The sequence below is a fragment of the Cornus florida genome, unplaced genomic scaffold (assembly GCF_030987335.1).
Source record: "Cornus florida cultivar Cherokee Brave unplaced genomic scaffold, ASM3098733v1 CherokeeBrave_3.0.0_Hap2_Chr05, whole genome shotgun sequence".
Lineage (NCBI taxonomy): Eukaryota > Viridiplantae > Streptophyta > Magnoliopsida > Cornales > Cornaceae > Cornus > Cornus florida.
The window spans coordinates 108844859-108868037 of NW_026775575.1; the positions used below are offsets into that span (position 1 = coordinate 108844859).

A 23179-nucleotide genomic window follows, 5' to 3' on the forward strand; every position below is an offset into this window, starting at 1 on the left:
TGCCAGGCTTTTTGAAGAAAAAAAATGAGTTAAATCCATTTGGGCCCAGTGATTTGTCCATGTTCATTGAAAAGATGTAATGTCTAATCTTACGATGAGATGATATTGAGGTTAGAGGCTGTAAGAGGTGAACAGGTACTTGTTTGTTGATGAAGGGTCTTAGTGAGTCTCAATCGGTGTAATTATGGGGGTGGTTGCCAATGAGGGATTGAAAATGGGATAAGATTTCATTTTTTATGGCCAGAGCTCCTTGAATGGTTCTTTCTATTATAGTCACTTCATGTAGCCACATGACTCTGGATTTTTCCCTTATCATTACTTCTTCGTCCTTTATTTTGCAGGAAGGAACCTTTTCACACCGCCAGAGTAATCTGTCAAGTGATGAGCTGTCAAGAGAGGTCTGGCATAATGAGAGCTCAACTTTGAGGTTTGTGATTTATATGGATAATTTAGGGAGGTTGACTATACACTCGGTCTTGAAGCTTTTTTTAGAAGTTTTTAGCTTTTGAACAGTTTGAAACATGGTTGTGCCTCTCACGAAGGTTCTCCATATATTGTCCACTGTTAAAAGGAAAGCTGGATAGGAGCCCCATGAGTTGAAGAATCTGAAAAGTATTTTCCTTGGAGACTTGGATTCTCACAGTTTAATCAGTATTAGATTGTGATTAGAAGTTGAGGGGTGGAGTCCACTTCCCACTAACCCCAAAATTTTCACTAGGATGGAAGATAACATAGAAGTCCCCTAATAACATCCACTGGGAAACACTGAAAATTGAAGATATCAGACCATAGGAATCTTTTATCACCATGTATAAAGGAGACTAGAAATTTAATGCTTTCATCAATAAGGGAGATAACATAATGGATGACTAGGGTACCATATTACCCAAATTCTTCCCAGCTGTGAAAACTCATTATTGTTCACCAATTGTCACTTGTAATATTTCTATGAACAATTTTAATAATGGATGTATTAACCTTGGTTCAACAATGCCTAACATGGTTAGCCTATTGTCCTTAATGAGATCTTTGATATCAACATGTTTAAAGATTATTTGGATCAAAATTGCATTTTTTGTATTATAACAATTGATTATCTATCCAAAGGGGATTTTTGATTTGGTTCGATTAAAAAAAAAAAAAAAATATTGCAATACAAAATGCATTAATTTTTTAAAATTCTTTTCGTTTGAATGTGTTGAAATTTTTATAAATTTTGCATTCTTGTAAATTGGCTTTGCGATAAAAGATCGGTGCATATTATATTCTCGGCTCCAAAAGAGAGGTTTAATACTGTATTCTAGAATTTTTGGGACTTAACTATTAAATGTTGGTTGTTGAATTAGCTATTTTCATAATTTTAATTGTAATTCTTGACATATAATCAAAAGATGATTTTAGAAGTGTAGAAATGATGTATAATTTGTAAATGTCTAGGACATTTTAAAGGACTCTGTTATGTACAAAATGTTAGCTATTGATTGAAATTTACATAACCATCCATTGGGGATGATATCTATATAAAGGGAAGGAATTTCATTTTGTAGCCAACGATTTCTTGGTGTGATAGTGCAAATTAATTATGGGGGACAACATTTTTTTAGTAAGATAATGATGAAATCACAAATATATAATAATATTATTTGTCATCACATAATGTTGCTTAATGTTATTTATAATTATATAATTATATAATATTATTTATAATTTATAGATAATGTTATATACAAAAAGGAAGCAGAAAGACTAAAGTCAGTTTCTAATAGTTTTTAGTTTTGAGGGGGGAATATGAGCGCATCAAAATACAATTGCAGAAATTGTTTAGACTTTCAAAATGTAAAAATAAAAAAATGCAGAATGTGTTTTTCATTATACTAAATGTAAAAGTTATATATATATATATATATATTGTGAAATTAGATGGTCTCAATAAAATTTTCTAAAAATTATAAAAATTGAGGTTACCAAATACTACTTGACTAGCTAAACAGCAAATATAATGGGAGGTTCGTGACATGGAAAAAAATAACGTTTAGAATGACAACAACAACCACAGTGACATATATGTTTTGCCGCAAATGAATAATATGATTAATATCATAATATGACTTTTAATTAAAAATTTACTTCCATGTCAAATTTATTACAAGTTTTTACCAACCCCTCTAACCTTGTGTTATAAAATCATGCACTGCCGTCTTACTCTAAATCTCAACAATCATGAGTAGCTACGTTGACAGAGGGATGGAGCCTGGCCTGGCCCCACCCTTTATATCATATGTGATAAATTTTTTTTTTTATTTTTTTATATATATGAAAAAAATTATACAATGCTCCTAAATTTTGTGATTTATAAAATTATCTTTTTATTTTCTGTTTTACTCTTGAAATTCCTTAATTTTTTTAAAAGAAAAAATTAAAATTTTATTATTGAAACTCTTAATTATTATTATTATTATTATTATTTTTCTATTTCTACTTCTAATAAGGGGAGGAGCTACGCTTATTATTATTTTTTTTCCTTTTTTTTTTTTATTTTTCTTTTCTATTTCTACTTCTAAAATTCTAATTCTTAAAATTATTCTTTTTAATGTGCATATTTGAATAATTTTTTTCTTTTTCTTTTGTATTTTATATTTATTATGTTATATATATATATATATATATATATATATATATATTTTGTACCGTATTTCCTAACTTAAAATCCTACCACCGTCCTTGATTGGCAATACTACAAAAATTATGTCAAATAATTATATAGTTTCTAGGGAGCTATTATAAGTGCACATGGGGCTTGTTTATTCTTTGAAAGAACCCTTACCAACCTCCAAAGAAAATAAAAAAAATCAGGTTCTGGCCTCAATCTACTTGAGTACTCAAATTAACTTTATGCATGTGGCTTGAAAGTGAAAATTATGAGGTCAAATAAATGAGTTTCACCCTGAAATGATGGTGATGCATACGATTCATGCATAATTTTAGCATGGCATGTAAGGCAAAGAAACATGCCCATTCATGACATGGTTACTGCCCCATGATTACTAATCAATGGTAATAATTAGTACTTTCACGTGATTGATCTCACCTAATAATTATAGATTTTAATTAATAGTAATAATCACCATCATTAATTTTGTATCACAACTCCCCCTTCTATGAGGAATAGGATACCAGTTCAATAATTAGACTCTTTGAACATAAATTCAATATTAACTTGATACAACCCTAAAATTTGTATGGCTTCATTTAAAGAATAATTAAAACACGAGTACAATTTAAGAAAATAATATTGTAACAGCTAGAATGCCTATTATAACATTACAATATAATTTTTTTTCAGAGAGACACACTGTACACTAAATACATACTTATATAATAATATATACGGGCCCAAGCCGAGTCAGAATTTTAATTAAGGGTATGGTGCAAAAAAAAAATTATAAAAAAAGAAGAATAATAATTTTAGATAATAAAAGAAGAAAAATGAAAGAATATGACATAACTTAAATATATAGATATATAGATATATATATATATATATATATATATATATATATAGAATTAGAGTGTGATTGAGAGAAAGAGGAAAATAAGGAAAATTTTTAAAATTAAAATAGTTTTAGGGGGCATTATATACTTAAATTTCATATATTGGCTCCGCCCCTCAATATATACACATATAAATTAGTATTTATGAAGTACATGGGTATAGAGAGACATAAGTGGATATATATAGAGAGATTCATATTTTTGGAATAAAGTAAATTGATAAATTACATATATAGAATATAATGAAACAATTTAAGAAAAAAGAATTTAAGGAAACATATATTGCATATAAGGGAAGGAGAAATTTTAGAAGGGCATTTTTACACTTTTTCAAAAATTGTATACGTGTTATAAAAAATTATATATACAAAATAAGGAAAAGAAAAACTCAAGGGACTCGTGCCCTGTCCTCTAATGCAAATTTCACTTAAATATATATTTTTTTATACGAATTTCTCTTAAATGCCATGAATAATACCACTTACTTGGTTCATTAAAAGGAGCTTAAGTTTAAAGATTTTAAAATCAAAGAGCAGTTCTATAATATGTTTTTTATAAATATTCTGAAAATTAATTTTTAGAAAACTGTCTCTAAAAGGAAAGTGTGAATTGGTTTGTCGTATTATCAATTTATCTGTATATCCATAATTATCTTTGTTAAATTCCTTCACACGCGGCCTATAGAGCGTGGAAATGACTCTTCATTTGAGTGCATGAAACTCCCGCGAAACAAGGCGAGTAGACATCCAAGTCCCGCGATCTCGCGTCTTTGTCGCTATTCATACACCAATTTACAGAATATATACTATTTTTATTTAACATAATCTACAGAGAAGGAAGGAAGGAAAACTAGAGAGAGAAAGACGGACCTAAAACGCGCTAGCCGGTCGTGGTTTATGTCGTGTGGGATGGGAACCAACGAACCATAACCATAATCGCATCACCAAATCCACAAACCAACTAAACATTAAAACACTTTCTCATTTTTTATGAAAATGTTTTTTTTCTTGCTTTGAAATCGTCCTCTCACAAACATCTTCTAACCAGCACCTGCTCTGGGTCCCCTTCGATTCTTTCAACGAAATCTGATCTGGGTTTTGATCTTTGTAAGGGGACTCAGCTCTCCAGCGTGCTGGTTTAGGGTTTGTATTTTGATTTTGTTGATTATATTTTGGAATCATTTTCTTTGTATTTCGGAATGTGGAGGGACACTGGAGCACCTGCAGATTCTTTCTATGAGGTCCGGCCTGAATGTGCAGATGTGCCGAAAACCAAGTTCAAAATCAAGGTTCGTGAATTCTTTAAGTACCCATTACCTTCTTTTCATCTACCCATTTTGTGAATCTGAATCAAAATGTGATTTGTACGGTATTTGAAAAGATATGTTAGGAATGAATCCACTTGATACTTGTTTATGTAGGAATTAATAGAGAAAAAAGATTGAATCATTGAGTAATATTTGCATGTACCCGTGTCTGTCTAATATGGGTGTCCGCCTAAAATTGTTCCGTGCTAGTTTTGTGATTAGAGAACCTGCATTAGTGTTAATTCGGATCATTGGGTGCTTTGGGCTTTCGAGGTTGTGGCTGCGGCCCGTTGATCATCAATATATACATATATACATATATATATAGTTTTTGAGCTTATGTTTGGGAAATTATAAGATTGTTGATTCACAGTGACTCCAACTAATTGATTCCAGCTGTGTTAGGTTCTCCAAGGAAAAGTTGTCATTGCTCAAACTTATAATAATGAAAACATGTAATAATCAAATTCTAATGTATGAATTGTGAACCCTAATTTGGCTTCGAAGATTATGTTTTTGCCCTTCGTTGAAGCTTGAATCCCACTTTGACCATGTCCAAGAGGCAAAACTTGACACTAACTTTTAAAAATCTAAGCTAGCAATAAAAATAAAAATGCAGACTCTAGTTTTGATCACGAATGCCAACATAATCCCATTGACCTAACACCTCTCTTTCTGTGTGCGCGTACACACATGTTAGTACAGATTGAAAATATAGAATTAGGTGAGGAAAATATTTAAACCAACTATTACATTTCTCATTAGAACATGCAGCATATACCAGCATAGCTGGCTGCTGATAACCCCCCACACGCACACAAACATAGTTTTTATACCTTTAGCGATAACAAAAATCTAGCGAATTAGTTCCTTAAAATGTTAAGAATGTCTTTTGTTCTTTTTGGTGTTAATTTCGTTTTATACCATGACTGATTGGATCTTGCAAAAGTAAGTTGTTGTAGTTTATTTTATTTTGTGATAAACAGAATTCTAGCTGGTAGGATAAATCATGGGGCAGGTGTCCACAAAAATATCAGTCCTCAAATTTATCAAAATAAAGAAGGAAAAGAAAAATTATTCGCTAAAAAATTTAGTCCTCGTAACTTGGCTACATTTTGTATTTATGACATAATTCTTGCATAGAGTTTCAGAATCACGTGCATGCACTTCTAATAATTTATTTTTATTTGGATTCCTACATTATCTTCCCAGTTCTGCGGTGCATTTCCTAATACCTTCACCAAGTTTACCTTTTTAATCTGCATATTCAGGCTGGCAAAACTCTAAGTGCACGGAAATGGCAGGCTGCATTTACTCCGGAAGGCTATCTTGATATAGGAAAGACACTTAGTCGAATCTATCGTGGGGTAAGTTCATATTCGTGGTTAAAAAATTATCACATTTGAGTTCCTAAAAAAGTTAATTATGTCAACTTTGCATTCATATTTGACAAAAATATTTCTTTCCACAATGTTTACATAAATTATCATCATTGCCGCCACCACAATCATTGTTATAATGCATAATCTACAATATGCATTCATGGGCCTATTATATAGACTATAGAATTCACAGCAGCCATCACATGAATCTTACCCCTTGCCATACCATTCTAAAGTGATCCATATATCCAATGACTGCATAACATTATCTCTCTCTCTCTGTCTCTCTCTCATAGAACTCTTGTTGTTCTTGGAGTATCACTTTACTCACACCAACTCACATCTTCTCTGAGATTTCCTCCTTTCCCTTCCTGAATTATAGGCATAGTTGTCAAAACATTGATTGCCTTGTAGGTTTCCTTGGTGATCTCCGAAACAAATTTATTCACACCCTGTGTTGCATGATCTTCTCTAATCAGTCACTCATTTTACTGCATTAAGATATATAGGTTGTGTAATATATATTTTGAAGCAAACTGTATAAAAAGGAAAAAAACTTTTGATAGATGTTCTTTATCGACAGTATAAACAAAACAATAAGCAGAAGAAGAGCATTGGCGCCAATCTTTCAATAAAGAATGAATATTAAAATTCCGTCGAGCTTTCTCATACCTCACAATTACATCATCACAATCTTACAAGAACAAACAATTTGGTTTTAGAATTTTTTCTCTTAAAGAAAACATCTCGTTCTACTAACTATCACAAGGCTTTATTTATAACATTCATTAATGACCAGAAACATCATTGGAACAAACCCTGAAGTAAAAAGTGAACTTGTCCACAGCAAAATGCAGAGAGGCTATCACATGATACTGTCTGAAACACTAATCTCCTACTTTCTAAAAGTGCTTGGCATGTAGTGCTGCTTGCCAAGGTATGATATTAAATACATCTGTAAATGAACCATATCAGCTCTTTCCTGATCATTCAACTTGATTATCTAAGCATCCTTCTCTACTTTTATCTTTACCTTATAAACATGTCACTTTTTTGTTTACCCATATTTTACTGTATTTATCATTGCCAGTCTTATTGTTGTTTGATATGTTCATTTTCCTTTATCCGATCAAAATATCATTCTCATACAACATCTCCATTAAAACATTGTCACATTGCCACATTACCACAAGATTCTATGTGGTTCTTCTTCGAAGACCTCTATATTAAGTTGTCACTGTAGTACTGAAAATGCTTTATTATTTTATTTATTATGAATCTATTTCAATTCCTCACCATTTCTTTTACATATAATGCACAATTTTTGAGATTTAATTAAGTGATAACAAAAGTTTGTTGCTCTGTAAAGTATATGATAATTGTTTTTCAATTATATAAGGAACAGCCTAGGAATTCATTGTTTGATATGCTTTTGGGCATGTTGGTAAAACAATTTATGGTTGCCTAGGCTGTGGTTCCTTTTTATTTCGTTTGCTGATGATTTCAACTCAATTTAAAATTTTAAATATGTTTGTAACTACTGTTTTCTGTAAAATTCATCATATCCTTTTACTTCTGGTAGATGCCCTCATACTAAGAAATAATAACATTGGTTTTGAGGCTTAACAGTTGTCATCGATTTATGGTAAATTTAGGGGATCCATCCGTCAATTAGAGGAGAAGTTTGGGAATTTCTTCTTGGCTGTTATGATCCTAAGAGCACGTTTGATGAACGAGAGAGGATACGGCAACGTCGGAGGTAGTTAATTCTCCCTTCTTCACTACTGAATGATAAACTTACACCAAGTAGCATTTTAAAATATGTATTAACATTCCTCTGTTCCCTATATTACCTTTGAAATTTCTGTAGTCTCAGTTATCTAGTTCCCTGTATTCATATCAATAATAGTCCCATACCCCCTCCCCCCCCCAAATAAATAAATAAAAGAAGTAAAAAAAAAGGGAATATTTCTTGCTCTGATCTTGGCTACTTTATTCCATGATGCCATCTTTTATTTTTATTGGCATAGAACATGTATAAACTTAGCTTGTTTCGTATAATTGAAATTCTCATCTTTTAGGGCTTGTAGTTTCTTAATAATTTTTTTTAGAATTATTATATAATCTACAAATTTTATGGAAACCAGACTGGTATATGTGTTTATCTTTTTTTACAACTACTTGTTTGATCAGTCAAGTTGACAAACTAAAATTTATGTTAAACATTGTAACCAGATAAAGAAAATTATATAAAGTAATGAAAAAAAGTTGCTCAAGTAGAGGGTTAAGGTACATTTTCAATAATTCAATCAGTCCATTGGTGTGTTGAAGATGTCCCAAAACGTGTCACCGTCACTACAAGGCATGAAAATAAACAATAACATTCATGCATTTAACTTCTTTTTTTTTTTTTTTTTTTTTTTTTTTTTTATATTTTTATTTAAAGGCAGGGTGTACATGGATCAGATTGGTTCGATTTAGATATAAAACGAAAACCAGTCCGATCCCAACAGTTCTATGCATAATTGAAATCAATCCAAACCAATGAGAGCCTTAAACCGAACTGATCTGATCCAATCCGTGAAAGATTGGTTTTATGGATTGGGCTTTTCTAAATAGCCAGATAGTTTTAATTTTTTTAGCCCAATGTGTGAGATTGAGATGAAATAAACCAGACATTGTGGCAACTGCAAGTTATAACTACATGATAAGACCATGTGGATTATACTACTGATATATCTTAACATCATCTACAAATGATTTCAGTGGTCTCCCATAGTTAGAGAAATAGAAAACCAGCTTAAAAACAAGCTACAACACAAAATTCCTGAGTGAACTTTGATTCACGGACTATATATATATATTATAAGGGGCTGGGTTAGGTTTAAGGTTAAAAAAAGTATTATATATACTATATTTGTATATATTATTTAAGTCACAGATTGGATCGCATCAGTTTCACGGATTGGATTGGTTTTTTGAGACCCAAATCCGTGAATCGAAGTGATCCTTATGGATTAATTATTTATGAAACCGCGACCGAACCGATGGACTAAAAAACAAATCTGAACCGCACGGATTGGATTCATGGATCAAACTAACACCCCTATTTAAAGTATAACCTTTTTAACATATCAATCAATTTAACTGGTTTTTGGCGATCTGGTAACTGACTAGTTCAGTTGGTTGAATCTCTTCTCCCATCTCCCACCCTCCCTTCCTTTTGAATTTTGTTTTTGATAACTGCAATTGACCACCTCTCCACCACCTCTCCAGTACTGTTTTATACACTTATTTATACTTATAATTGTGTGTAAGTGACCTTTTTCTTTCTCCTATTTTGGCTGCATGAATAAATTCCACCTAGTTGCTAAATCTAGATTAAATCATGAGATTGCAAAGGAGTTGATTCACTTTGACTTAGGACATCGGATGGTAATTTACCTTCATCTCATTGGTATGGTTGCTAATTTGAAATGAATTATTTATCCTAGTCCTCTTCTTTCCCTAAATTATTTGTGAACTTCAAAAATGCTGAATGTCAAAACAACCTGTACCCTTTTTCTGATCTAAGTTCAGAATGTAATTCCAATGGAGATAATATGGTAAATGTCATTCTTTTGAGTACGCCTTCAGGGCACAGTATGCTTGGTGGAAAGAAGAGTGCCGCCAAATGTTTCCCGTCATTGGAAGTGGTAGGTTCATCACTGCACCTGTTGTCACAGAGGAAGGTGAACCCATTCAAGATCCTTTAGTACGTCTGGAAGCAAATCCCAACATGGGACAGACAACAGTTCCTCAAGAAAATGGTAATGCTGAAAAACTTGGAGCTTTTAATTGACTATATGTATATGCTGATCCCTTGAGTTGTACAAACTCAGGCACTTCCAACAATTTGGAAACTGCTAAAGATGGTCAGGACAAGGACAAGAAAGTAATCCAATGGAAGCTTACTCTGCATCAAATAGGTTAGTGGTATATGTTTTCATTAAATATTCATTACCCTTTTCTTTGTTCAGGTTCTCACCCCTACTTCTCGATCAATCTTCTTCGAATGTTTACATAATAAATTATTTCAGCTCCTGAATAAGGCAATGTTGATGCTACTTGATTTAGCTTCAATGCATGCATTTGATATTCAGATGGTGGTCTAAACTCAACATTCCAGCTTTATGTGGATTTCCATCTATATAAAAATCTAAATGGCATAAGATTTGAACAATGAATTTGATGTTCAAAGGGTGGGCGTTGGAGTAATGGTAAGGTTGTTCTACTGTGGCCACGGGTTCAAGAGTGTGAGGTCATGGGTTCGAAATAGGAAATAGCCTCTCTGTATGTGGATGTAAGGTTGCGTACTTTTGACCCTCCCCAGACCTCGCAATGGCGGGAGCCTCGTGCACTAGGCTAACCCTAGCCCATTTGTCATTTAACTTTCTATGAATTACATAATAAAGTAGCTGCGGTGTGCATAAAGAAATTTACAATTTGAATAAGAGCTTAATTATGTATATAGAGTTGCTGATAATAAATTATTATTCGTTGATTTCTCTTTGTCCATTTAAATGCAAATATTCCTTAAAATGTGAATCACACTCTTGAATTGAAAAAATTGCGTATTCATTCTAGTTATGGAAGGATATGCAGTTAAAAGATCAAAAATTTCATATATAAAAGTTACTTTGTGCTACTGATGCACTGGTAAAATTGACTCTCTAACATTTAATTACCAGAAAACACAATTTATATGACTAATGTCTTTATGTATATATAGATGAAATTTGTATTAGTAACCATATGCAAGCATATATCATTTTCTCCAATGACTAAAAATACAAATAGGTCTTTGTAGATTAATTATTTAGTAGTAGAAATATTAAAATTATGAACAAAGTTGGTTTCTGAAAAACTATTAGCATTTAGGTATTGTTAAATTGTTGATAATTTATTATAACTGGCTTGATTTTATTGTCTTGTTGAAAGAATATTTTTTACTCATACTAACTTCTTCTCCTTTATTCTTCATCTTGTGGTTTCATGGTCATATTCTATGTGCTTCTCTTCCCAGTTTTTGTTTCTGCTGTCCTGGGAATAGAATTGTAATGGCTCCTTCCCTCCTTTTAATTTGCTGCATTTGAATATTAATTTTTCACGACACGAAATTCATTCATTATTGGTATATTGTACTTAAATTGAAGATGATTGGTATACCAGCTTACTAGGTACTTTAAATATAGTAATACAATACTCATTGGTACATAATTCTCTGTTTGTCTTTATTCTTAGTTAACAACCATCACAGAACTATCTATGGAACTTTATATATGTATTTTTTTTTTTTCCTGAATGAACTTGATATTTATATTGTTAATAGATGAATTTGAATAATTTCTTAGATATTTATATTTTTGTCATTTATGTACTTGATAAGGGTGCTTTGGACCCAGTCATGCATCATGATTATTTTATTTTTCAGTTCTTTCTCTATGTATCTGCATTTTAGGGTTTTGGGACTGTCTGGCATACAAGGGAGTGTGCTCTACTACTTTTATCACAATCTGTTAGCAACTAATTAAGCTTCCAATTCATCTTGTAAAAATATTTGGGGATAACCATGCTTGGAGTCAGCTTTGAACATGCATGTCTGAGAAAAGGGACATTATCCAGACACATCTGGTTCGAGGACAATCATTGCTGACTTTTGGTGTCGCCTTGAAGGTGTCACTTTGAGTTGTTCTTTTCTGTCAAGAGATTTAGGTTTTTATACCCCTTTGTATTAAATTTTGAGATTCCCATTTGTGTAGCTAGCCCAAATGGCCACTTTGAGGGCCCACTGTCACGCCTCTCTTCCTTTCTTCTCTTTAACCTAAAAGTACTCCTTCTATTGGGGATTAAAAGTGAAATAGCTCTGAATAATAATCCTATACTTTCTCTCGGTTCATCAGCATGAATGGTGAGTCGCTAAAGTAGTGCCACTCAACTAATTTAGTAATACATAGTTACAGTACGCTGACTTGCCACAACATCATACTTTCAAAAACAAAAACAAAATGAAAAAATAGAATTTAATTTCCGCTTAGGACCAACAAATTTTTTGTCCTGGGTTTAGGACTGACATTAATTAGGCAATTTAAGGGCCAAATACTGACTCTTGAGCACATGTGCTGTTAGTCTAGAGTGTGACCCTAAAAATCTTGATGGTGCCATTTAAAATTTTGAGCCTCAGAACCAAGGGCTTCAGACTACGCTTGTACGTGGGAATTAGTATTGATATTCCTGCCTGGTGAACTGGTTGAATTGTTGGTGTAGGGATAGGCTGGCAAGAAGTTAATTAATATCTGAAATGAGTTCCCTTTCCTTAATGGGTCTCATGGGTCAGAGTACTTGGCCTGGAAAAAGGATCTCAAGTAGGCTTTGTAGTAAACTATTACTGGCTTAGTGGATTGGTTTCAGTATGAAACTCCTCCCTGTTAATCACCCTTGCTTTAGATGGAAATTGTCCATTGACATTGGAAATGCAGTGATGACTGATGAGATTCAATTACAACTTTTTGTTTCCATGTCCACGTGCGCTATCTTTCTTCTCACTTCTGTAATTCTTCACTCCATTTGCTAGAAAGCTTCCACTAAATCACTTGTGGAGTGGTACCTAAAAAGAGCACCATGGCAGGTACCCTTCTCTCTAAATTGCTTAACCTTATCCAGTTATCCATGCTCTGTCGATATCTAAGGGAACTTTCTTCCATTCTCTAAGAAAAATGTTGCTTACTTGATCATGAAAGTTGCTTACCCTGATGTTGCAGCCTCTCCATTTCCTATTTTGCAGCTTGGATGATCATCTATTGTTGTAGCTTGTTTATCGCTATGTATTTATTTATTTTTATCTGATAACATAATAATGGCCAATTGGCCATGAAGATGATGTTGATTTCTTACTTTGTTGGTGGTCTAATGAATAGAAGATGTTAAGCAAAGCATTACATATGTGATATGAGCGTAATTCAAATTGATTTGTTCTTGTATGTTTTAATTCTAGCTTTTGTTTCGAGTTTTAGAGCATCAAATCCATTAGTGGTACTTGGAAACTGTGACATATATCCTAATGATTCGAAAACCTTTTGCATTAGCTTATTTATAACAACTTTCTAATATTTCAAGATTTTTGGTAGTCATTATTTTATGTTGTTGTAACGTTTCATGCTTGGACTAATATTTATGGTAGGGCTCGATGTGAATCGCACTGACAGGACATTAGTGTTTTATGAGAAGCAAGAAAATTTGTCAAAACTGTGGGATATTCTAGCCGTCTATGCCTGGGTAGATAAAGATGTTGGCTACTGTCAAGGTGTGTAATCAAATTATATTTCCTTTCTTACCAAGGCTTCAATGAAATGAAGAACAAATTAATTATGGTAAAAATTGCTTCAATCCAGGCAATCTCTTTTTATACTCACACACACACATATATATAGTAGTTACATATATGTATATATGTCAATATATTTTCTCCAATTTAATTGGCTTTGCTACTTATCTTTTCAACTTCTTCAATTAGTACGGTGACAAGTACATTAGTTTTTCAAATTCCATTCCTGATTTAGTATCTGTGAACCATCGGAATTCAGAAAGAAAAAGGAACATCTCATTTAGGAAACTTCATAAAAAAACATGTGATCAAGTCATAAAACATTTGTTCAGGAAAACAATCCTATGTAATTTTTGTTATTTATGCAGTATACACAATTTATATCATTATCAATTTGATTGAAATGTAGAATCCATCAATTGAAACCATGTGAATATTTCTTTCTCCCCATGCAAATTCATTTAACTATAAGTTTCACCCTTGTCATTAAATTTCCACCCATTGGGAATACAATATGATACCGTTTTCATCTTAATCTGTTTGGTCTTGTCTCCCAAATGTTGCAAAAACTTTGATGGCTGGGTTTATCATTCTTAAAACACTTAATATACTGTATCTCTGCACCAGAAGGCTCCAACATAGTTTAATATCTATTATTTGCATCAAATTTCTGGTTCTGAACTCTGAAGAATGAACTTTATGAATGCTGAGCAGGAATGAGCGATCTTTGCTCCCCCATGATTATTCTTCTTGAAGATGAAGCAGACGCATTTTGGTGCTTCGAACGCTTGATGCGGAGATTGGTACATCTTTTTTATTCAACAGAACTTCTCATATGGCATGGCATTTAATTTTATATAGTTACCTGGTTTCTGCTTCATTAATTTAATTCGATTGAAGAACCATGTTTCAATAACGTAGTATGCTTCATCATTTACCCCAATGGATCACAAATCTGAAAACAACTCAGATTCATATTGTTTGGCTGGGTTTCTCCTCTTGTCTTCAAAGAGGTTTTTGGAGGATTGTTGTATTATGATAGGACATCACCTATTGCCAACCTTTTTAGACTTGCTTCCTTCTTAACTTTGTTCCCAACTAAATTGTCTTTTATGATGAATTCTTTTTTTTCAGATGGATTTATTATCTTGATGTACTTTCAGGAATTAAAACCTTTCTTTTTGCTACCCTCCCTTTTGCTTTACTTTTCCATTTAATCTATTTTCTTGGGCTGTACAATGCTCATATTTCAGATTTTTTGCCAGATAAGTTTAAATACTAAAGCTAATAATATGTTACTTGGAACTTTCCTTTCACTTTGTAATAACATCTGATTACAACCATAAATATCATGTGATGTTATCATGATCCTCTGTTAGAAGATTGTAGTAAGAATTGTCTGTGGTCTTAAGATTTTGCCACTTCATTATGAAATGGCAGAGATTTTCCTTGTGAAGCTTTACTTTCTGGAGTAGAAGCGACTAAGAGGCAAAGGGAAAACTTGTTAACATTTTCAAATTGAAAGGAAACTTTTGACAGCTAGAATCTAAAACATAAAGATGCAGTCTTTTCATCCAATGCAGTTGAACATAAAAAGCAGTGTTCATTTTTTATGGCCTACGCGATTGTTTGTCCTTTAACTGATGAGGTTCTTGAAAAGTTCCTATATTTATTATATCTTGAGATCTTTCAAGATGTAGCCTCACTATTTCTCTTTACATCACCAGTTATATCATCTATGGTTGGAGGCTTGGAGCTACTGTAATTTGTATTTGATTTTTGTTATTGGTTTAAGAAAAATCTAACTTCCAATTTAGTATGATGTGTTGTTGTTTGAAATTTTTTAGCGAGTTAACTTCAGATGCACCGAACGCTCTGTCGGGGTGGAGGCACAACTTAGTAATTTAGCTTCAATTACCCAAGTTATTGATCCAAAGCTTCATCAACATTTAGGTATTGTCTCTATTTAATATTTGTGCTTCCCTTATATCTAGGGCATCATTTATGTATATTTCTTTTCAGGAATATTCTGTTACTATCACTTTAAGCGAACACCTTTCCTCATTGTTTTGTTGTTCATGTATGGAAGAAAATTCCTCATGGTACATAAAGGCCTCCAGGTTGCGGCTCTCTTTTTTTCACAAGACTTAAGACATGAAACGAAATGAGGGCTAGGGTTTTCTCCTGTGTGTATATATATACACTTAACCTATTTTAGTAATATATCATAGTATGTAAGGGTAATTTAATAAATATATAGTAAAAGAAAAAAGAAAAAGAGAAAAGAATAAAATAAAACAGGCCACTTAAGAAAACATATACTATACAGTTTATAGATTCTCTCTTGGGTAACCCCTGGTATGGTTCATTTTAAGAATTTTCCTCTAGCACTGTAGGTAGTATCCTAGTGTGGAATGTGTCTTGCCTAGAATTGTGGGTGGGGCATAGACAATCTAATGCTGTGTGGCCCCAAAATTCCGTGGTTGTGATTTCCGATTAAATAATTATAGAATGCCACAAGTTAACAGTAGTAAATATCTTTTATATCTGTTCAAGCTTTTTATAAGAATATTCCTTATTTCATGTTGAACTTATTAATTTTTTTCGTTGTCCTAATTTTTCCGTAGGTGATCATGAATTGGTTTATATTTTAGGAATACTGTCATACGCTTAAACAAATTTACATTAAACTTTTTCTTGTTTAATTATTATACATGCACAAATCCTCATCATATTTCTTCCTGATTTCTCTATATAATAGATCACTAACAAACTAATGACTTAATGACTTCTTTCAGTTTAATGCATAAGCATATTTAGATCACTAAGATGCATTCTAGGAATAGCAAAGATGCATTCCCCACCTACAATTGTGGTTGAAAAGTTTTTAGATCTTTCTGTTTTATTGTTACTTTTTTTTTATAGTCGTTCTATATGTTCTTAAAATATTGCATTGTGTGTTCCTTTACTTGTTTGCTTTGCCAAAATAAGAAAGTAACAATAAAATGTCTTCTGATCTTGGACCACAGAGACGCTAGGTGGAGGTGACTACCTATTTGCTTTCCGTATGCTTATGGTTTTGTTTCGTCGAGAATTTTCTTTTGGTGACTCATTGTACCTTTGGGAGGTATGATCAATTTCATTTATTCCTTTTCAAATTTTCAAAATAAAATAATTGAAAGTAGAACCATGTTCAAGTTATTTTTTATTACTTGAAAATATTCCTGGAAAAACTAAATGAAACTCTGTGTGGCTCAGGATTCAGTCTTATTTCTCCCCCTCACCTCTCTCTCCTTCTTTCTTAACTGTTTTTCTGTTTGTCATTTGTTCTTCCTTTTTTGGAGATTTGCCTGCTGTTGATGGTCTTGGTCCTGCCAACTCTGAAAATTTAGAAATCTAGTTGACTTTTGAGTGGATGGAAATTTTGCTGGTTAATTAAAAGAAATTATTTTAGACATCTACTAATTGAAGTCTATTGCTTTACCTTACTCGCCTGCTTTTAACTGGGTGTGACTGTCCATTGTTTTAAGTCAAATCTTCAATAGCCCGCATGGGCTAGCCTTAGGTCTCTAGTTTGAGACTCACAAAGTTGAGGCCTGGACTTAAATGATACATGTGGTTTGCTGGTGATTGTGTGTATTTAGAGTTTGCAAACCACCCGAGGGTCCAAAGTGGCTAGCAGGTTGATTTTTAGTTACCAAAAAAAAAAAAAAAATCTTCCAACATGTACAAGATTTTCCTCAAGGAAGACTGTTCATGATATGACTAGATGTACAGCATCCATTTACTTGTCAAAATGAGCTTCAAGATGCTCTTTATACTTCTTGAATTGTACGAATTTTTTATTTTATTTTTACCTAGACTAATAATTGGTTCAAGATTCTACATTACATATTGAACATATGGGATAAAGGTGAGGGTGATAATGATGATGATATTGAATTTAAGGATTTAAATAGCCATTTTGATAATTACAAGTGGTGCATGTGACAATCACTGTAACAGTGTTTTTGGGTGTTCAGCATTTGATGGACACTAGAGTGGCCTGTCTAATTATTACATGATCAAATGCCTGAAGTCAGTGCTACGGTTTTGAAAAAGTATTCTCTGCCAAAATATGCACATTTGTAGATTCCAACTTTCTGGGAAAGCATCACTTTTTGTATTTACATCATGTTGTGAAAGATTGAATTTCTAAAGTTGCCCCTGTAAAATTTTTTTGTTTACCATGCTGTGTGTGTAATAACTTCTCAGGGTAATTTGTTATTGTTATAAAATTAATTTTCAAAAAATGGACATTTATTCTGGAACATTAAAAATGAAGGTATTTAATGTGGGATGGAGGGAGTAATGTTAAGACATTTTTTTTCCAAATTTTTGTTGAATCCGAGGAATATGATTATTTAAGAGGGGTTGCATTTATGATCAAGATGTCCTGCATAATATTTTTAACCGGTTGAGGACTATTGCTTGTTTCAATGGCAAAGGTTTTGGCTGTCTAGAAGGAAAAGACAGGTTGGAGTAGGGCAGCCACCCAGTGTAAATAATGCCAGAGGTTACCCAATTCACTGATGTGACCAACACTGTTTAATTGCCTTTTTATGGTGGTTGATGGGCTTAGCTCCAAGCCATGGATTTCACTCGTTCATGTGCATATATGACCCTTTATAAGACAATCAAGGTGCACTGCACACTAAAGTTCAGTCTACCCACCAAGCCCATCCAAGTCAGAGCTATATTTTGTGTGGCTTAACATAGGATTCATGTAGCCGATCCCAAGTAGATGTGAAAAAGGGTTGGTTGTTGTTGTTGTATTATGTGTGGCTTAACTACATAACTTATCCTTTGTTTGTGTGCATTCATGTGTGTGTGGGTAAGCAGTTTGGTTTCATTGGGGGCACAGTTTCTTTCTTTCTCCTTTTGTTTCTCCGTGTCTGCGAGTTGGAGGAGTAGGTACAAGTGAAAGCAGAATTACTTTTTTATCTGTGAGAAGGATCCGGACCGCTGCTTTGTATATTATTACCCACTTCAACTTGGAAATTCATTCACATATGGAATCTATAAGTCATCTAAGCTGTAGAAGTAGATTCCATTCGTTATCCCGCATAAGCTGATGTTTCTCCACCCCTTTCGTAGATTAGCAGTAGTAAGCTTTCTAGTCGTTTGAAGGTGTGTACAGTTGCTCAAACTCTTAGGAAAACTTGAGCTGATTTTTGGAGCTCAGCTTCAAGACTATACTTGGCAGACGAGCGAGCATCTTTTGGATATTTCATTACTTTTGTTGCATGTGTGCCGGCTCTATGTTTTAAAATGAAAATGGATATCTCTCTTTCAGGACTTGCTCATTCGCATGTTTGTAATCTCTTCTGGTAGTTTGTTGATGAAATATGTACTTGGTAACAGTATTTCTTTCCATCCTTTTCCCTTTTCATTTTCTTATTTAATTTATTTAGTTTGGTTCTAAACAAGAAGCTGTTCTTTGTAACATAAGTTTATCTGGTTATTGAACCTGTTAACAGATGATGTGGGCTCTGGAATACGACCCAGACTTGTTCTCTATGTACGAGGAAGCTGACTCAGCTGGTGAAAAATCTGAAGGATCAAAAAAAGCAAAATCAATACGCCAATGTGGGAAGTTTGAGAGAGAAAATATGAAAAATGGAGCAAAAAATGCTGAATCGCCACTACCCATTTCGATTTTCCTTGTTGCCAGTGTCTTGAAAGATAGAAGCTCCAAGTTACAGACAGAAGCTCGGGGCCTGGATGATGTTGTTAAGGTCAGCTTGACGAGTTAATTTTTTTTACTGCTGCAGAAGCCTCCAATCGGAGTTACTGTTGTCGACATTGATTTACCAATTAGGTAGAGAACTCATGGATAGAATAGCAAAGAAAAGGTGTAGAGATATGCAACTGCAAATATCACCTACTGAGCTGAGATCATTTTGCTTTAAAAAAATGATACAGGGGTTTCCCTTTTTACCACAATTTCATGAAAACATGGATCGTAGTTTACCTGATTAATGATTAAACTTTCTGAAGCCCTGAGAAACGATAAACCACAGCTATCTTATCAGTAACCGGATACTGATAAAGCATCCTTTATTCATTTATTTATTTATTAGTAAGTAATGCACGCACCATCTCCATACCTGTGCTCAGACCTGCACTTTCCGCTTTGGGGATTGCAAGAAATATCACTCCAGCCAACAGTTGGTCTTTGTTCATATCACTGATGGGTCTATGCTGCTGCAACATTTCCAACTTATGCTGCAGCTCTTAATTTTTTATTTTTTATTTTCCCGTCATTCATCTCATTCATGATTCTTTTCTCTTCATCTTTTCAGATATTAAATGACATAACTGGAAATCTAGATGCCAAAAAAGCTTGCACTGGGGCCATGAAACTTCACAAGAAATATTTAAAAAAGGTACAATTGTTTCCTTCACTTTTGCACATTTTGTGTTCAACACTCTACAGGTGACTTTGAAAAGGAAAACGTGGTATTATGTGGTGGCGAATTAGTGACTAAGCATGAAGCTCCAGATAATTTCAAAATCTAGAATTGATGAATACAAAACATGTTGGAATATGATATTTTAGCCCCAATTGTTGTAGTTGATACTGACACCTTGTTTTCAATAGCTGCATCTGATCAGGTGCGACCTAATGTCCTTTAGTTTCAGATTACAAGGTGAACCGCATTATTTTTCCACTGATCATTTTACTCTTATTAGGTGTGAACACCATATGCCAGATTTATTTCCCACAAACCATTTAAGATAAACCTCACTTGGGAATGGAAATTTCCCGTTTTCGAGTTGAGATAAAACTGTATGGCAGTCAACCAGATGCCATCTGGGCTACAGGCCTATGGATTACCAATTGAACCATTTTTAACTATTTTCACATATTAAGTTGTGTCTTATAATCAGTTTACCAGCGCATATGATTTTTTATTTTATTTTTAATTTAGTACAAACAATTAATGCTGCACATCCTTTTCAGTTTAGTATGTGCTAGTTAACAATAGAAGAAGTAAATAAGATCTGTAGTTCAACTGGTTATCTATATCCTTGAGTAGATTAATGAATGCCATTAGGAGGCAACTCAAAAAATTGCTAAATTGTAAGTTTGTTACAGCGGTTGTACATTATGGCTTTTGTTTCCAATCCTCATTTCCTTTTGCTGCTGGTTTTTTTTTTTTTTTTGTGAAGAGATTTTTTCAATATAAATTCCAAGCATTGTTAAAACTATGTTACTGCAGGCCAAGAAATGACTTGTAACTGAAGATCGGTTCCGGATGAAGTAAATAAACTTGGTCAAGGAACAGCGAAACATTTTCGCGTGCTGTAAATGGATGTGGCAAGATAAAAAAAGAATATTCTTCCACGCAAGTGTAGGCTCAGAGCTCATGCTGTAAATGCTGCAATTGTTGTATGTGAAACTGTTCTTATTGATTGTATATCCAAGACATTGCAAGACATTACACGAGGTTGTATTGTATTACCACCTGTTGTTTGTCGATCTTGGTGAAATGTAAAGATAATTTTTGTTTGTTCAAGGTTTAATTAACTTTTATCAATAATAGAGTTATTGTTCTTCTTGTAATGTTACAGTTAAAACATTCTTATTCTGTACGAAAATCATTCACACTTGATTTATATATATTCTTAATGAACAAAACATAGGCCAATGTGTTTTGCGGACGTTAGCTTGAGAAATAGGATAAGCAGTATTATTGAACCAAAGGTTAACCATTCAATGATTCAAGTAACCATAAAACCGGTATTAATCTACGCGAAGATCTGCATGAATACGCTAATCAGTTTGGTAATAATATTCTTTTATTTATAGCAAATACTTATAAGATACTTCAATCACTTGAATACTTAACACATATTTAACAAGTTTTTAAATGGTAAATTGTAACCTTTTCAACAATAATATTATGGTATAATTGTTAACGAGAGTTTAAATTTTTTTTCGAAAAAGAAGTGTATATATATATATATTCATCCATTCAATATAATTCCCAATTTGTTTTTTAATAGTAATAAAGAAAAGTTAATATATATAACATAAATAATAAATATATATTGAAAATTGCCTACATCTAACACTTCCTAGACCTATAATGGTGGCAGGCTCAGTTTTTTTTTTTTTTAGTTGAAGTTTATCCAAAAATAAACTTTCTGGGTTCAAAATTCTTATTTATCTTTTTATTTTGAAATGTTTCTAAAAAAAATGTGTCATTCTAAAAATAGTTGTACTATTTTTCATAACATTCCGAACTAGGGAGGGACATTAGGGTTTTTTGAAATGGAGCTTTAGAGAAGATTTTTTTAATAGGTTTTAATTAGTTAATCCAATTATTTGGTGCAAGAATCATTACTATTATTATTAATTTTCTTTTTTTGTTTTTTTGTTTTTTTGTTTTTAAGGTACATGTCAACCTCTTTCATTGAGCTTTAAAAAAAAAATTTCTTCTTACAGAATATGAGGCAATTATTGTCCTTGTATTTTTAATCCGGATAAATTTAAAAATTCACTCAGTATAATAAGTTTGTTTTTTTATTAAAAGCCCATATAAAAAAGTTGATACCCCTTAGAACTAATGCATATATATATATTATGGTTTTTTGATATTATATATATTTGATATGTTTACCTATTTTTAATGCATTACGGTTTCATAAAATAATTTTAAAATACGAAAAATATGATTATCATTGGATCAACCTAATTTCGGATAGATCTCAATCGATTGCTTATTTATGATCGATTTATGATTGTACACCTTTCTTAATAGTTGATCAATTTAACTAGTTAACCTAGGGTTCCCTGATTATTCCTCAGTGTAAATTGATTTTTTTTTTTTTTTTTTTCATGCGTAATTGTTTTTTTATTTACGTTATTCAATGTTCTATATTTCCTTATTTTGATCAGCATGCTCTACGTGACTCGAGAGTAATTTTTTTTTTTTTTTCGGTTTTTTTTTTTTTAACCTGAAAAAATCATATAGTATTAATAAGAAGAATATACCGGCAGTGACAGAACATGGAAACATGGGACTATGATAAATTGATTCTATTTCCAGTAGTTGAGGTGAAAAAAAAGAAGAAGAAAAACATGCAACAAAACTTGCTTTTATTTATCTATAAATACACAATTGCATTCTTGCAAAAAATATTATTATATGGATTATTAAAAATGCTTTCTGCTCAAGCAGAGTTTGAACTTGGAACATGCCATAAGCATGATCCTTAAACAAACTACAACTCTATACTTTTCCAACTCTATACTCTATCCTTAAACAAATTTTTTTTTGGGAAGATTGACCGGAATCAATTTACTTACAATACTCAATTGACATTCATAAAAAGTATATATATATATATATATTTTTTGGACAGGAGGTATCCGACGCTGACGCCCTGAACTATAGCATTATAGGTACTTAGAAGTCATGGAAATACATGTGATAAATAACACAACTTTATTTATATTGAAAGTTGATCCTCCTTTTAAGGAATATTATGGCTATCTACTCATTCTGTTATTTGAAATGACTATTG

The 23179-nt window shown here is 32.6% G+C and overlaps 1 protein-coding gene across 1 annotated transcript; it reads left to right on the plus strand.

The window, feature by feature from the left end:
- The first annotated feature begins 4386 nt into the window (after positions 1-4386).
- Positions 4387-21212, plus strand: LOC132308449 (rab GTPase-activating protein 22-like). The gene is made up of 12 exons (XM_059806536.1): positions 4387-4840; positions 6130-6225; positions 7896-7999; positions 9877-10049; positions 10122-10208; positions 13460-13582; positions 14318-14406; positions 15451-15556; positions 16633-16730; positions 19123-19380; positions 19948-20031; positions 20869-21212. Exons 1-12 carry the CDS (start codon positions 4751-4753, stop codon positions 20878-20880), a joined length of 1320 nt encoding a protein of 439 aa, XP_059662519.1. The 5' UTR covers positions 4387-4750; the 3' UTR covers positions 20881-21212.
- Positions 21213-23179: the final 1967 nt, after the last annotated feature.

Bases quoted from the DNA above. Each gene is read 5' to 3' on its own strand.
- LOC132308449 (XM_059806536.1), top strand. From the start codon at position 4,751: ATGTGGAGGGACACTGGAGCACCTGCAGATTCTTTCTATGAGGTCCGG. The intron at 4,841-6,129 runs GTTCGTGAATTC...CTGCATATTCAG, and splicing joins AAACCAAGTTCAAAATCAAG to GCTGGCAAAACTCTAAGTGC. The intron at 15,557-16,632 runs GTATTGTCTCTA...CTTGGACCACAG, and splicing joins AAAGCTTCATCAACATTTAG to AGACGCTAGGTGGAGGTGAC.